The 16,442-nt window shown below is 44.8% G+C and overlaps 1 protein-coding gene across 5 annotated transcripts in view; it reads right to left on the reverse strand.

Moving 5' to 3' along the window:
• GRB14 (growth factor receptor bound protein 14) overlaps nucleotides 1-3,441 on the reverse strand; it is an 88,545-nt gene extending 85,104 nt beyond the window's left edge. For 4 of the 5 annotated variants that reach the window (XR_012905197.2, XR_012905196.2, XM_075933511.2 and 1 more), the window contains exons 1-2: nucleotides 3,126-3,441; nucleotides 678-810 (exon numbers count right to left, since the gene is read on the reverse strand). Coding sequence is in view for 2 of the 5 variants with exons in the window: in XM_075933511.2 (XP_075789626.2) it covers nucleotides 678-810; nucleotides 3,126-3,262 (270 nt within the window). In the remaining 3 variants the exon portion in view is untranslated. Of the gene's footprint in view, nucleotides 1-677; nucleotides 811-3,125 lie in introns of those variants that run through there. The other variant, XM_014580747.4, reaches the window with a different exon arrangement.
• Between the last annotated feature and the right edge of the window lie 13,001 nt (nucleotides 3,442-16,442).

Below are 16,442 nucleotides of genomic sequence, written 5' to 3' on the forward strand. Positions count from 1 at the left end.
CTAAAGTAGACATCCTTTCTCAAGTCAACAAGTATGTTGTAAGTGAACGTGGACTACAAAAGAATACCCTAGTTTCTTGCAACTTATTTTCTCCTCTGAAAAAGAGGACCTATTATTGGAATGCAAATCTTACCTGACCACTTGAAAGGTGTGCTTTCTCTGACTCACATTTAAGAGATTCATTTAAATACTGTATATGTAGGCTACAGAATTCAATAATAAACCCACTATCCACCTAACATGGTTAAAAATCTGGTAGAGTTCTTTAATCTTTAATATATTTTGTGTGCACAGCTATACTAAAACCATTATACACTTTAGATAAAAAGCTCTTCAGTTACTGTGAACTCTCAGCTGATATAGTCTAATTATAATTATGGGCAAGGCATTAAGGATGACAAAGCATAACCTCCCTGAGATCTCTCTTTACCTATTACAGATTAGTCAGTCCCATCTCAACTATGAAAAATATTGAACTCTCCTAGATATATGACACTATGAATTACAAAAAGTCATAAACAGACTATTAATGGTGGTGATCATTAGAGTATGATAATTTCATGGGAACATTTATTATTTGGAATTTAGAATTGGACCAATTTTGTACATTATTATATATTTTGAGAACTGGAAAAAAAATTGTAGAACTGTTTTAACAAAAAAAAGTTATGACTTACTTGTTTTTTTCTTGAAGTGGCCTTGGGCAACAAGCTGGCTGACAAAACTGATGAAAGCGGAGAGCAACATAGCTCAGGAAAAGGGTTTGGAATTGATGGCGTTTCCAACATACCAAGCTCTTTCTTTTTGATCCTACATCAACAAAATACATAAGAAAATCAAATAAACTGCTGAATTAAAGCATTATGTTCACAGTATACATAATGACATTAATATTAGGGGGTTGCCACATTAATTATTGGTCATGTTACTAGCACATTTTATTAGACAACTGTACTGATTAAAATGCATATGATTAATTTTGCATATGCAAGATTTCTTTACACCCATCTCCTCCAGTGGCTAACTAGTTACATCACCAGAAGCATTGTCAATTTAGTTATTTCCCAACCCTCCCCTTTTCCTGGGAATGTGAACACCGCATTCTGATTTCAATTCTTGAGAAAGATTAAATTAAATCCCAGTGATTACCATGGTTGTAAAATTAAGACTTACATTAGTAATTTACAGCATCTGGACCTACGTGTGTCCATACTTCAGGTATTAGCAAATAGCTTCAGGAATATGCACCTGATTCTTACACATGCACATAATTTTACTATAACGAGTAGCTCTATCCATTTGATATGAACTTACTCATGATAAAACTAAGCACCTGCATGAGTTTTTGCAGAATCAGGTCCAAAGGTAATTAATAGCTTGGCATTTCACATAGGAAAATGTCCCTTTCTTCCTCTAACTGCCTCTGTCTTCTTTCTTGTATGATTCCTTAATTAGCTATGAGACATAAAATGTCTTGCTTTTAAAATCTATGTTTGTTTTTGTTTCAAATACCACCAGCCAAAGCCTGTGGTTGTTTGAGCAGATTAAGATTCAGAATGATTATAGAAATGGAAAACAGCAACACCTAAACTTTTGAAATGCTGTGCACACTATGGTACATAATGTTCTGACATGTAAAATATAAATTAGTACCTATTCTTCTAAGCAACAGAAATCAAAGTGCTGTAAACCTTGATTTGATTTGCAATCATCTATTTTTCCTCTATTGCTGTAAGCTGAAGATTGGGGTCAATATTTAACCTCTTTATTACCTGCATTAATGTTATTCTGTGTGTCACTTGTTAATTAGTATGATAAAAATGTTTAGACTTCAATATCATGAAATTACTTTTAAGGCTTCTTGAAGTATTTAAAGAAGTTTAAAAGGACAATAGTTTAGCAGGAGTGGAAAAGATTCTGCTCACAATACTTTTAAGTGTGGGAGAAGTTAATGTAGACAACTGACAGATACTGCATAAAAACCTAACAGCTACATTTCTTTTAATTCAAGTTGAAACAAACTCATCTTTTAAAAGGAAACTAACAGCCGCTAAAAGCACTTGGTACAAATGTGCACTTGGTACACTTAAAATTATTGCAACTCTTCCAGAAGAGATTTTAATAGTAGATGTTTCTGGGAAATGGATTTCTCTTATCATGCATTTCATTTCACTTTAAAAATTTTTGTGGTGTATAATGTTGCTGATATAGCCTTGGAAGATCAAATGCTGAAACTATAAACAGCACTATTAATTATCAGAGGGGTAGCCCTGTTAGTCTGAATCTGCAAAAGGGGCGAGGAGTCCTGTGGCACCTTCTAGACTAACCGAAGTGTTGGAGCATAAGCTCTGTGGGCAAAAACCCACTTTGTGAGATGCATCTGAGGAAGTGGGTCTTTGCCAACGAAAGCTTATGCTCCAACACTTCGGTTAGTCTAGAAGTTGCCACAGGACTCCTCGCAGCAATATTAATTATGGCCCCAAAGTGTCATTGCAAATTGATGACTTGTGCAAAAAAATATTTTTTGGCTGATAATCTAGTTTAAAAAACAACAACCCCAAGGTCTAAAAGCTCTTGAGGAATAACAGATCAGTGAAGACCTAAAATAATTGCCATAGAAACGATAAAAGACTCTATCCTGCAAAGACTTGTGCCCGAGCTACTGTAAATAACGCCACGGGAAAGGTGAGCCCATACATAAGTGTTTGCAGGAGCGGGAGTTAACAGTGACTGTTCAGAGCCAATTGAGAAGGAAGGATTTAAGTGGGGAAAAAATGCTTCCGCTACGGGACCCTTCACATCTTTCTGCCTTGGCTGGCGAACCTCTAGCGGTAGCCGCCCGCCGTTGTGCGCCCAGGTCTCTCTCCAACCCCGCTATTGCTCAGGCATCAGCCCTATGCAGCGGCGTCCTCCGCTTGGTTTTGAGCAGGTGTGAACAGGACCCCCCCCCCCCCCGCAAGGTTTAGGAGCCGAACCGTCTCGTTGCCTTGTGAACCCAACAGCCTCCCACCCCAATACGGAGCCTCCTTTCGCTCAGGAGCCCGAGGCGCGGTTCTAGGCTGCGAGGGGGGCCTCGGAGCCACCTGTAGCCACACGGGGCAGAGGAACCGCTGCCCCCGCCTCACCTGTCTGGCCCGAGCCGGGGCCCCGCCCGAGGGCTGAGAGGGGCGAGCCAAGGGGAAGGAGCCAAGTCCTCGCTGCTCTCCCGGGAGGGAGCCGGGGTCTCTGCGGTCCTCGGCAAATCCCGCAGCGGGGCGGCCATGGCGGCGGCTCCTAAGGTACCATCCTCTGGCTCAGCCCCTCCGCGAGCTCTGGCAGCAGCGGGAGAGCCGGCGGGCCCACTTGTAGGGAGGGGACTGCTGCGCGGGGGAGGGGGGTGAGCTCCGCCCGGGCTGCCGCCCCTGCACCCCCCACACGTGCGGCGGGAGGCCGGGCTGCCCCCTGCGGCCCCTTAGCGCTGAGCCCTACCTGGGCGGGGGCGGGGGCGGGGGCGCTCCCTGCGCTCACCGCCCCCACGCCGGGAGCGAGCCCCCCTGCCGGTGCTGCGCTAGCACAGCCGCGGGCTGCCTGGGGCCAGGCTCGCGCCGCTCGGGCTCACTCGCTAGGTTCTGGGAAAGGGAGACGAGGGGGAATTAACCCGCTGTGGCGCTCGCTCCGCACCTGCTCCATGCGGCTCCTGTGCGAGTCGCTGGCTCCCTGACCCGCTGCAGTGGTGGCTTGGGGAGCCAGGGATGCTCCTAGTGGTTCAGTTACCTCTGCCACCTACTTGCTGTGTGACCTCGGGTACTTCATCTCTCCCTGGCCCCAGTCTCTGCTCGAGAGAGAAAGAGAAGATCCTCTCTCCTCCTCCCCCCCCCCCCTTTGCCTTGTCCTTTTAGTTTGTAACTTCTTGAGGCAGGGTTTGTGTATGTACAGCCCCTAGCAAAATCCTCCATGGGCACTAACCCACATTGCCCAGGCTCACATGCCTACAGCCCCTACAGAGGCACTACTGTGATCCAAAAAAGCCTCCACTCAGCTAAATAGGTGCCTAACATCTCTAAGTGATGAAATTTCAGTTGTACAAGTTCCCAAACTACCTAAATTTCTGCACCTGAAGCTGCATAGGGCTACTTCAGGCAGGCAACCAGCTACCTCTGTCATGCTTTTCCCACAGAGGATCTTCAAACTGCAGGAAGATGGGCCTTGTCCTAGCTTTATTTTGTAACTCCACTCAGAACTTCCCCACGGTGGGCAGGAAAACATAATTCCTAGTAACTGTTATCCCAGTGGTTTGGATATTAACCCAGAATGTGAGAAATTCTGATTGAGTTCCTCCTCTTGCTTGGTGATGCAAAGAAACGTGAACAGAAGGTTCCTTTCTTTCAGGAGAGCACCTAAAACACTGAACTACCCTCATTCTGATGTGGGTTTCTCTCTCACTCACTCTTAGTGAAGCCAATCTACTTTATACAAATAATTTATTATGCATCAGGCCAAAAACACTGTGAGCATGACTACGTAAGTCCAGTGGTCAGAGCAGGCCCCGGACAGGTGAGGAACCCCTTTCAAATCCTTTCCCATCAATTATCTGTAGGTTTGGACCATTAATAATAAGCATATTAAATAAAAACTTCCCAATACTTCTTGGAGACAGGAACTTATATGTACACAGCGGAGAAGAAATAAATGAGCAGATCTGGAAAAGACAACACTTTCTGGCCAAAATAATGAACTGATTACAGGGTTTGGCCCATACAGAAACACACAAACAGATTATAGATCCCATCTTGAATGTGCTTGGATGCATGTTTATAAAAATTCCTTAGGCCACATCTACTCAAGGCAGGGGTGGGAAACCTTTTATGGGACAGGGGCCACTGGACCCCCCGTCCCCAAATCAAAGGCCACACACAAAAGAGAAGCAAAAAAACCAACAACCCTCACTGACATGCCCCCAAATGAGAAGGAGAAATACACTCCCCCCATTTCCCCTGCACACCAGAACCGAAGGGGCCCAGACTAGTAGATTTTGTGTGCTCCAACTCTAAAGGGAGATTACAGGAGGGTTGGAGTGCCAGCATAGGCTTCCCACTACTGGGGGGATGGAGTCCTGGAACCTTGGGAGCCAGATCCAAGCAAGCCAAGGGTCACATCCAGTCTCCACACCTGAGTACTTCTGACTTAAAAGTGTGTCTACTCTACTGTACCAGAGGACTCAGCCTTGCAGGGCTCAGACAGAGATGTTATTTAATTACAGTGTAAAAATTCTGGCTTAAACTAAAGCCCAACTTTACAGACCCTCCCTTCCCACAAGGTCTTAAAGCACAGGCTTCCGCCTGAGCTCAAAATTTTACGCAGCAACTACATTCACCTTTTAGCCTGAACCGAAGTTAGCTGGCATGGGCTAGCTGCAGATTTTTTAATTTCAGTCCTGTCCAAAGAACAGAGAGGCAAATGGTGAGTTGCAGGGAGTCTGAATTAAACTTCCCAATTTTATATGCACAAAACTCGGGTTGAAAACATGACAAATTCCAAATTTTTTGGTCAACGTTTAACTGACTACTACAGAAAACATTCAAACAACAGTTTAAACAGAAAAGTTTAATTCCAAAGAACTGACCAGATGAGGTGAACTCATGCTATCAACGATTTAGATATTGGCATAGAAAGTATGCTTATTAAGTTTGCAGATGATACCAAGCTGGGAGGGGTTGCGACTGCTCTGGAGGATAGGGTCATAATTCAAAATGATCTGGACAAATTGGAGAAATGGTCTGAGGTAAACAGGATGAAGTTTAATAAAGACAAATGTAAAGTGCTCCACTTAGGAAAGAACAATCAGTTTCACACATACAGAATGGGAAGAGACTGTCTAAGAAGGAGTACGGCAGAAAGGGATCTAGGGGTTATAGTGGACCACAAGCTGAATATGAGTCAGCAGTTTGATGCTGTTGCAAAAAAAGCAAACATGATTCTGGGATGCATTAACAGGTTTGTTGTGAGCAAGACACGAGAAGTCATTCTTCTGCTCTACTCTGTGCTAGTTTTAGGCCTCAGTTGGAGTATTGTGTCCAGTTCTGGGCACCGCATTTCAAGAAAAATGTGGAGAAATTGGAGAGGGTCCAGAGAAGAGCAAGAAGAATGATTAAAGGTCTAGATTAAAGGTCTAGAGAACATGACCTATGAAGGAAGGCTGAAAGAATTGGGTTTGTTTAGTTTAGAAAAGAGAAGATTGAGGGGGGACATGATAGCAGTTTTCAGGTATCTAAAAGTGTATCACGAGGAGGGAGAAAACTTGTTCATCTTGGCCTCTGGGGATAGAACAAGAAGCAATGGGCTTAAACTGCAGCAAGGGAGGTTTAGGTTGGACATTAGGAAAAAGTTCAAACACTGGAATAAATTGCCCAGGCCATAAATTTAAGAGTAGGCTAGATAAATGTCTATCAGGGATGGTCTAGCCAGTATTTGGTCCTGCCATGAGGGCAGAGGACTGGACTTGAAGACCTCTTGAGATCCCTTCCAGTCCTAGTATTCTATGATTAGCCAATATGGGTAAGGAATGGTGTCCCTAGCTTCTGTTTGTCATAGGGTAGAGATGGATGACAGGAGAGAGATTGCTTGATCTACTGTTCGGTTCATTCCCTCTGGGAGACCTGGCATTAGCCACTGTCTGCAGACAGGATACTGGGCTGGATGGACTTTTGGTCTGACCCAGTAAGGCCATTCTTATGTAATAAATCCTTGATTTTATATATATATATATATATATATATATATATATATATATATATATATATATATATATATAGTGCCATTAGCTGAATAATTTAATTGTTTATATTCTTATGTTAAAACAACTTTGAGAATTAATGTATTGACAATATATTACAAATAGTTAAGTGTGCTGTAACACTCCAAATTTCAATAGAATAATAGCTCACAGCAATGCAAAACTCAGTTGTAGAAAGACTATAAACAAAGAGTTAATGTTATTGATATTCTGATTCTATTTTAAAAATTGAAGGGCTTTAACAAGGAACTAGAAGTAATACACTTGTATTTTATGTAAAGCCTTCTTTCCTCTCCCCCCACCTTTCCCATGCTTACTCTGATGCTGCTTTGCACTTCTATTACTTTCCAGAAAAAAAATCTATTATGGCAACTTTGCAGATGAGGAAACTGAAGCAAAAAAAGATCAAGGGACCCACCCAGGGTTGCACAGATACAGGCAGTCCCCGGGTTACGTACAAGATAGGGACTGTAGGTTTGTTCTTAAGTTGAATCTGTATGTAAGTCGGAACTGGCGTCCAGATTCAGCCGCTGCTGAAACTGACCGCCAGTTCTGACTTACATACAGATTCAACTTAAGAACCCCAAGCTTCCCCAAGTCAGCTGGGGACGGTCCCCAGCAGACCACAGGCACCGGGACTCAAGTAGCAGCAGCGGCGGGTTCCCACGCTTCTGAGGCTTTGCTCTGGCAAAGCCTCAGAAGCGTGGGAACCCGGTGCCCCTGGTCTGCTGGAGACGGTCTCCAGCAGACCAGGGGCACCGGAGCAGCTTACGAACGGGGCTCTCTCACCCCGGAGCTTGCAGGTAGCAATCCGCTGCCTCGACCTCCGGGGCGAGAAAGCCCCATTCGTAAGTGCGGATCCGACATAAGTCGGATCCGCGTAAGTCGGGGACTGCCTGTAATATAAAATGAAGCTCTCCTGACTGCTCAGTTTCTACTTCAAAACATAAGACCACCTTTCCTCTCTTTTTATGTCCTTTGAAGTCCACAGAATGGAAAATGCTGCCTAAGCATCGTTTAAGGATGACCTGAACTATGAGTGTATTCCTCTGATTGAAGTACTAACATTCAAGGAGTAAACTTCTTAAACCTATTTCACTGAACAAGTCCATTTTTTAAAAGTGCTGAGTGTAGAATAAAAAGCAAGTTGCTGGTTACCCTTCAAATCAAAACACAATTTCATCAGTTGCAAGGTCCTTACTAGTACCTCATCTATTGGGCTCACAAAGCTTTACCATAAATGCTCCTATAAATTGCTCTGCTACATGTCTATTACGAAAGTGGGCAGTAATATGTCTGCATCACTTCACTTCTTGGATCTTGTTCCGCTGTTCACCAAGATTAGCTCTGCAGACAAGCTTCAAGCCCCACCTCAGTAATTTTAAAAGCTTCTCCTTTCCTCTTTCATAACCAGACCCGAAAGCATCCGAAAATCCCACCGCCCTCCTAAGGGGAAGAGTGACTGAACCCAGGGCTCAAATAATTCTGGGTGACACTTAAAAAAAATAGGGCCAGGCGAAAGGGCATAGGAAACTAGGGGTACATCTAGACTACATGCCTCTGGCGACAGAGGCATGTAGATTAGACTACCCGGCATAGGAAAATGAAGTGGCGATTTTAATAATCGCCGCTTCATTTACATTTAAATGGCTGCCGTGCTGAGCCAATCAGCTGTTTATCGGCTCAGCACGGTAGTCTGGACACTCCGCGGTCGACATCAAAGGCATGTCGACTTCCCAGGTATGTCTCATTCCAGGAGGAACACCTGGGAGGTCGACAAATGCCTTTGATGTCGACCACGGAGCGTCCAGACTACTGCGCTGAGCCGACAAACAGCTGATTGGCTCAGCGCGGCAGCCATTTAAATGTAAATGAAGCGGCGATTATTAAAATCGCCACTTCATTTTCCTATGCCGGGTAGTCTAATCTACATGCCTCTGTCGCCAGAGGCATGTAGTCTAGACGTACCCTAGAGGGGGACACCAGAGAATCCTTGTCTGCTCCCATTGTTTCTTAAAGGTATCTAGGGAGTCAGAGGATGTAGTCTAGCAGAAGTGTGCCCAGATGCACAATCAAAAGGAGAAACAGAAATAGGCCTCAGTCACAGAGCACTTCTCATCTATTATCCCCTTCTTAGTTTCCTCTTTCATAAACTATAGCCTGTTTGCTGATACAAAAAGTCAGTTGCAGATGTGAAAAATAAAATTCATTTTTTAAAAAATTAACACATTGATTATGAGTTGCATATTCTGAATAACTTCAGAAGACTCCAAACTCTACAGCTCTCAGAAGCTTGTGTTCTATTCATGGCCAAGCCAATCTGAATACTAGGACAAAAGTTTTATTTTTAATTAGCGGCGAAAAAAACCTTCGCAAGTATCATGAAAAGTTTTAAAACCCAAGTACTGTATGTCATATAATGAGGTTTTAGGTCACAATTTCTTTTTCTTCTTATACTCCATGTACTTGGATAAAATTATGTACCTGTATAGAATGAAATGATTTAAATTTCAGCTGCAGTAGTGTAATTTATTACAGAATTAGACCCTGGTATTTAATCTGTATCTGTGGACTTCTGGGCCTGTGATTCTCCATGGCTACGTCTAGACTGGCATGATTTTCCGCAAATGCTTTTAACAGAAAAGTTTTCCGTTAAAAGCATTTGCGGAAAAGAGCGTCTAGATTGGCACGGACGCTTTTTCCGCAAAAGCACCTTTTGCAGAAAAGCGTCTGTGCCAATCTAGACGCGCTTTTGCGCAAAAAAACCCCAATCACCACTTTCACGATCAGGGTTTTTTTGCACAAAACAAATCTGAGCTATCTACACTGGCCCTTTTGCACAAAAGCTTTTGCCCGAATGGGAGCAGCATAGTATTTCCGCAAGAAGCACTGATTTCTTAAATGAGATCGTCAGTGTTCTTGCGGAAATTCAAGCGGACAGTGTAGACAGCTGGCAAGTTTTTCCCGCAAAAGCAATTGCTTTTGCGGAAAAACTTGCCAGTCTAGACACAGCCCATAGGTATATCGATGCGAGATTGAGGCTTAGGTAGATTATAGATACAGACAAAGAAATGATACTGGCATGAATCATGTTGACAATGCTTCATTCTTGGTTGTTTTATATAGATGGCATAAACCAGTTATTCATACTTTCATCTTTCTGCTGCATCTGTCCCTCTGAGGAGAGGGTGAAAGAACAAATAGTACACAATTGATGCACCCACAGGTGTTCATATTGTGGCGATGAGTAAAGTATAAATTCTTAGAAGGTTATTTAACCCCCAACAATGCCATATTTGTCCTTGTGGGGTTAACTAAAATGCCTCACTAGCCCTATTTCTCTGAAATGTTCAAATTCTTAAAATGCTCTTACAATTAGCATGCAAAATATATTGAGCAGTTGCAAGTTTCTGCTTCTTTCACATGCATTCGTGTAGTAATAGTCAAAATGTTGTTAATTAGCCAGTGAATCTCAAGAAAATGTGCAGTGATGTATCTGTGTATTTTGTTTTAATCAAGAGATTTCACTATTTGGCTTTTACAGGTCTGGGGTGTACCCTTAAAGCTTCAGTACAAGATTTACCAAGTAAATGGTATAACCAGCAGAGATAATAATACTCCCATTTTACATCTGAGGATTTCTAAGCACCATACAAAAATCTTAATTAAATCTTAAACTAAACCTGTAATGTGTTCAGTATCACTTCTGCTTTACAGATGAATAAATGGAAGTGATTTGTCCTGGTCACAGAGCCCTATAGCAGAGTCCAGATCTCCTGTCTCATCTCATGCTTTAAGGAAATAGATCAGCATATCAGTTAAGGAAGTACACTCAGAGATCAGAGTGCATATTGTTAAGCTTTCAGTTCATTAAAATACTTTTAATATAGATTAACTTTGCTCAGCTAACAATGTTTTCCCTTGAGTATAGAGACGTAATAGTGTAATTGATTAACTGATTAACCAATAAGCAAAAGCTTATAGGTTAATGCTATAGACTACATCCTTTCTCCCCTGCTCCTGCCCCCCCTCCCTGCCCTAACAGTAAATTTTTTAGCAGGCTGACCAACCAGCTCACTGCCAGTTTGCACTACCTCTGCTGCAGTTCTGCATTTAAAGTGTATTAGGAGCCTGATGGGCAAGCAGCCCAGCTCAGTACTAGCTCACAGTGGGTCTGGGAGCTCAGCCCTCCCCTGCACAGGGCAGCAGGCAACCAGTCTACGAGAGGAGCAGGTTTTTAAACTTGCTCCCCTCATGGACCAGCTCCCACCTGGCTCCCCATGCTGCTGCCTCCAATACAGAGGCAGCAGCACAGAGTGGCAGGGGGCTCCTTGGGAGTGAGGCTGGAGTGCACTGGTGGCTAGCCCCCACCTCCAGGGACTATAGAATAGTCAAATAACCAATAAGAATTCATGAGGTTAATCAACTATTCAATTAACCAATATTTAACATCCCTGGTATGATAGCCAAGTATGCTGTGTTGCAAACAGTATTGTTCTTTCCTGGGCATTTTGGAAGGGCAAATACACAGCTTTGCAAATTATGTCCATCTGCTTGGCCAGTACTTTAACACAAAGTTATTACATAAATATTGCCATAGATACAAAAAAGCAGCTTCTTGGCAAGTGGTACATAAATCTTTAAAAAGACAAATCTCTGGCTGACTATTTTTGAAGAATTTTGCATAGTGTAGAATCACTAAGCATTCTGAACCAAGCACAAGTTTAAAGTCCCTTAACAAAATGCATAACTTTTTATTCAACACAGAAGCAACATTCCAAGGAATGGGATCAGTACAGCCACTATCACAATTTCAGAAGCAGCTTCTAAGTAGTACCTACTTTGCCTGCACCACTGTAGTACTGCAGTAGCAGGTGCTTCCCATACTCTGAAAATGCCCTCAGTTGCCAGCTTCCAGGAGGCAAACATACAAGTCTTGTGATTGTATTTTAGTTCTTCTAAAAGAAATCAGTGAGAGTGAAGGGAAAGCTTGAACAGAGGTGACTTTTGCATGCATCTCTGAAAGCAGTGAGGTTAGTATTCATTCTTATTCCAGAAACAAGTTCCATAGTTGTCATCTTTGCATAGAACTTTGAATCACAGGCCAGGAATTTCCTCCTATTGGTTGGAAGTTTCATGGAATTGTAGCTTTTAAGGCAATAGTTCAATTCCTTGCAGGACTCTGAAAACAAGAACAGTAACTTTTAAGTCCATTACATGGAATCAAGACTGGATGCTTTTCTGGAAGATATGCCTTAACAAATACAATGCTCATCACAGGATACTTGAGTAAAATGTAATGGTGTGTATTAACAAGATGATGTAATCGTCCCTTCTGTTCTTAAACTCTATGAATCTGTGAAGTAGACCTCGTGTTCAATAGGAACAAAGCTGGCTCTACCAATACACAAAATAAACAGACACGTAGGGTACCTAGGCAGCCACATGGTACATATGGACCAGCATTGCCAGCTCCAGAAGCCAAACCCACACCCCAACCACTGTCGCCCCAGTTAGCTGCACCCAGCAGGGCCATCCAGGGTGGAGGGGAGGGCAGGAGAACCCCTTTTCTCTGCCTCTTCTCCCAGGTCCTCACCCCACCTCTTTCCTGTCCCTGCTCCTCCCCCTCCCCACTGCTGTTCCTATCCCTTCTCTCAAGCCTTCTCCCATGAGTAATGTGGACTGGGAGGAGGCCTGGCACTGGCAGAAGGGGTCAGGCCTTGCCCCTCCTGTGTTCTCCAGCAGCAATGGGAAGTGGAGCTACCTGGCACCAGCCCACTCTGCTCCACCAGTTCCCAGCAGTATCATTGTGTTTCAGAGGTGGTCTGACCCCTGATTTCTCCCTGTCTGTTCCTGCCCTCTGCAGATCTATGCCTGCCCCTGTGGTCCCACAAGTCCTTGATCCCAGTCCCTCTTCCCAGAGTGCCCCCCATGGTGCAGGTGCTTGGGAGGCATAGAGCACCAGAACTGCTAGGAAACAGCCTGTATCTTATTCAGGGGTCAGTGTACTAGGATGAGGCATTCCTGGTTATCTGTATTGTTCAATATATAACTTGCTGTGTTCTCCTTAAACTAGAAGTCCCTCAGCCTATGTAAGTTTCTTTCTAGCTTTCCAGAGTTACAATAGTCCAATCTAGATTTTATAAATGCATGGATCACCCTGGCCAGGTCTCAAGTATCAAAGGGGTAGCCGTGTTAGTCTGGACCTACAAAAGCAGCAAGGAGTCCTGTAGCACCTTATAGACTAACAGATGTATTGGAGCATAAGCTTTTGTGGGCAAAGACCCACTTCCTCAGATGCATGAGTCTTTTTTCCATCCTTTTGTTGGAAGAGGCTTTTCTGACATTAGGTCCTTCTAGACAGGGCCAAATGTTGGAAAAAAAAAAAAACCTCTTTCAGAATCCCCCTTATTCTTCATAGAACGAGGAATACTGGGGTTTCCAAGAGAGCATGTTTGTTCTTCTCGGAAAAAAAAAAAAAAAAAAAAAACCACAACAGAAGAGCAAACACATTCCTGGAATCCCAGAAAAACTCTTGGGCTGTGTCTACACTGGCACCCTTTTCTGTAAAAAGGATGCTAATGAGACACTTCGGAATTGCAAATGCCGCGGGGGATTTAAATATCCCCCATGGCATTTGCATGAACATAGCTGCCGCTTTTTTCCGGCTCGGGGTTTTGACGGAAAAAAGCGCCAGTCTAGATGGGATCTTGTGGAAAATAAGCCCTTTTCCGGAAGATCCCTTATTCCTACTTTGAAAGTAGGAATAAGGAATTGAAAGTAGGAATAAGGGATCTTCCGGAAAAGGGCTTATTGTCCGCAAGATCCCATCTAGACTGGCGCTTTTCTCCGGCAAAACCCCGAGCCGGAAAAAAGCGGCAGCTATGTTCATGCAAATGCCGTGAGGGATATTTAAATCCCCCGCGGCATTTGCAATTCCGAAGTGTCTCATTAGCATCCCTTTTACGGAAAAGGGTGCCAGTGTAGACACAGCCTTGTAGTCTAGCCGTACCCTCAGGTGCTACACAAAGTGTGTTTGAAATTCGGAGATTGTCCCTCTTCCCTTTGAGTTTGCACCAATTGGCAGAAACAAGGATTTAGCCTAAGGCTAGGGTTCATCGTAAGTGCTGGAACTAGGTGTTGAGGGCAGTGTTGACCTGCCTGAAGTGGTTTCCGTTATATCCAGGGTTTTACAATTTGATTCAGTGGCTCCCAGCACCAGCACTATACAAATTGTTCTAGCACCTCTAGGATCATTGTATTATTAAAAGTCGATGGTACTTTGTTACCTAAAGCCCTGACTAAATGCCAGTTCATGTTCAGGTGCCCTGTATGGTTTTGAGATGAAATAGTGCAGCTGAAAGTAGTATAGTGCAGCTGAAAGTAGAAAGTCATTCACTGCATTAGATTCCCAGGGTAATTCCAGTTCAGCAATGGGGGCAGGTCCACACTAGAAAGTTACTTAAAAATAAGTAAAATCACATAATTCCCAATTTAACAAAATCAAAACAGTATGTCCCCACTACAGGGAAGCATTGAAATTAGATGGAATTATTCTGCGATAGCATCAATGCTGATTGGAGCCTGCCTCAGACTAAGAGCCCCCAGAAGCACTCTGGGAAGGGCACCAGAAGGGCAGACACTTCCTGTGGCTGCTTGGTCTCATAGACTCATAGACTTTAAGGTCAGAAGGGACCATTATGATCATCTAGTCTGACCCCCTGCACAGTGCAGGCCACAGAATCTCGCCCACCCCTCTTAGAATAATCCTCTCACCTATGTCTCAGATATTGAAGCCTTCAAATACTTTGAAGGCCCCAACATGCAGAGAGTCCTTCAGCTGTGATCTGTGCCCAATGCTACAGAGGAAGGCGAAAAACCTCCAGGGCCTCTGCCAATCTGCCCTGGAGGAAAATTCCTTCCTGACCCCAAATATGGCAATCAGCTAAACCCTGAGCATGTGGGTAAGACTCACCAGCCAGACACCCAAGGTCAGGCAAGCTGTAACACGTGCTTTCAGGGACTCCTCTCTACAGCCACGTCTCACATGCCCCTCACCCCCCTTTGCAGGACACAGAAGGGATGCGGTGTCTTCTGGTTGCCCTTGCAGACACCACAGCACTCACAGTATGGAGCCAGAGCTGCTGCAAAGCAGTGGTTGGCTCATGGGCTTTGTACTGCACCGCATGGCACAGTATTTCCAAACTGCCCACATGTTGCTCCAGCAGGATGAAGACCAGTACCTGCAGGAAGAACCCCAGTTTGGAACGCAGGACCTGCTCACCCAGGCCCTTGTGCTCCTGCTGCTGCGCATGCCCCTCAGTCCCCTGGACACCACAGAACGCTGCTTCTGGTATTGGAGATGAGTTTGGAATGGTGGGACCTCATTGTCCTGCTGCTATGGGATGACCAGCAGTGGCTGCAGAACTTCCACATGCAGAAGGCCATTTTCCTCAAGCTCTGCGAGTGGCTTGTCCTTGCCCTCAGGCAACAGGACACCCACATGAGACCTGCCATCCCCCTGCAGAAGCGCATGGCCATTGTCCTATGGAGGCTCTCCATGCTGCACAGCTACTGTTCTGCTGAGGATCTGTTCGGCATGGAGAAATCCCTAGTCGGGGCCATGCTCCTGCAGGTACCCAAGGCCCTCAACCATGTGCTGCTACAGAGGATCATCGCACTGGGGAACATTAATAGCATCGAGGATGGCTTTGCCAACTGCAGGAGGGCCATAGACAGCATGCAAATCCCTATCCTGGCCTTCGACCACTGGGCCTCAGACTACATCAGCAGGAAGGGGTACTGCTCCATGGTGCTTCAGACCCCATGGAACACAAGAGATGCTTCATCAACGTCACATGGTCGGGGAAGGCGCACAACACCCACATATTCTGGAACTCCTGCCTCTTCCGAAAGATGCACTCCAGCACTTTTTTCCCTGACCACACCATCAGAGTTGGGAAGGTGGACATGCCCATCATCATCCTAGGCAAGTCAGACTACCCCTTAATCCCCTGGCTCCTGAAGCCCTATTCAGGCAGCCTGGACCCCCTCAAGAAGTTCAGCACCAGGTTGAGCAGATGCCACATGGTTATGGAATATGCATTCAGCCCTTTAAAGGGGAGGTTCAGGAGTCTCCTCATCTTTCTGGACTTCTGGTTCTCCTGGGTGCATTTCCTCCTGCAGATCTCACAGAGTTAAGTAGATTGTGTCGGAAGTGGAGGACACACCAAGTTAGCCCAGCAGTGAAAAAAAAGTTACCAGGGCAGTCGTCCCAAGATACACTGTGTATGAAGCCTAATCCTAATCTCTGAGCTGACACCAAAGGTCTCAGTTCAGATGATGGCAATGTGCTTTGAGCAAGGCTATATGTTGCCTAGTCAGCAGGCACTTTCCAGCAGAGCACATGTATCCTAGGGGAGCATCAGTACACGCACGGTCTGGGGACAAGCAGGCATGGGAAGGTGCAGGCCAGGCCAGGAGCCTGCAGGTGGGAGGAGGGTGAGATGACTTGGCTGCCTTCTGCATCCTGCATGTGCTGGGTCCAGCATTGCTGTGTGGTTCCATGACCCTAGCCTCCTTAGTAGTGGCTTGTCATGTGAAGTTGTTCCACCATGAAGGCTGGAATAAGGCAGGCCTCTCCAGAAACCTTGTGAGGGGTTCCTGTGTG

Source organism: Pelodiscus sinensis, chromosome 7 (assembly GCF_052426305.1).
Source record: "Pelodiscus sinensis isolate ZL-2025 chromosome 7, ASM5242630v1, whole genome shotgun sequence".
In the NCBI taxonomy this organism is placed as follows: Eukaryota; Metazoa; Chordata; order Testudines; family Trionychidae; genus Pelodiscus; species Pelodiscus sinensis.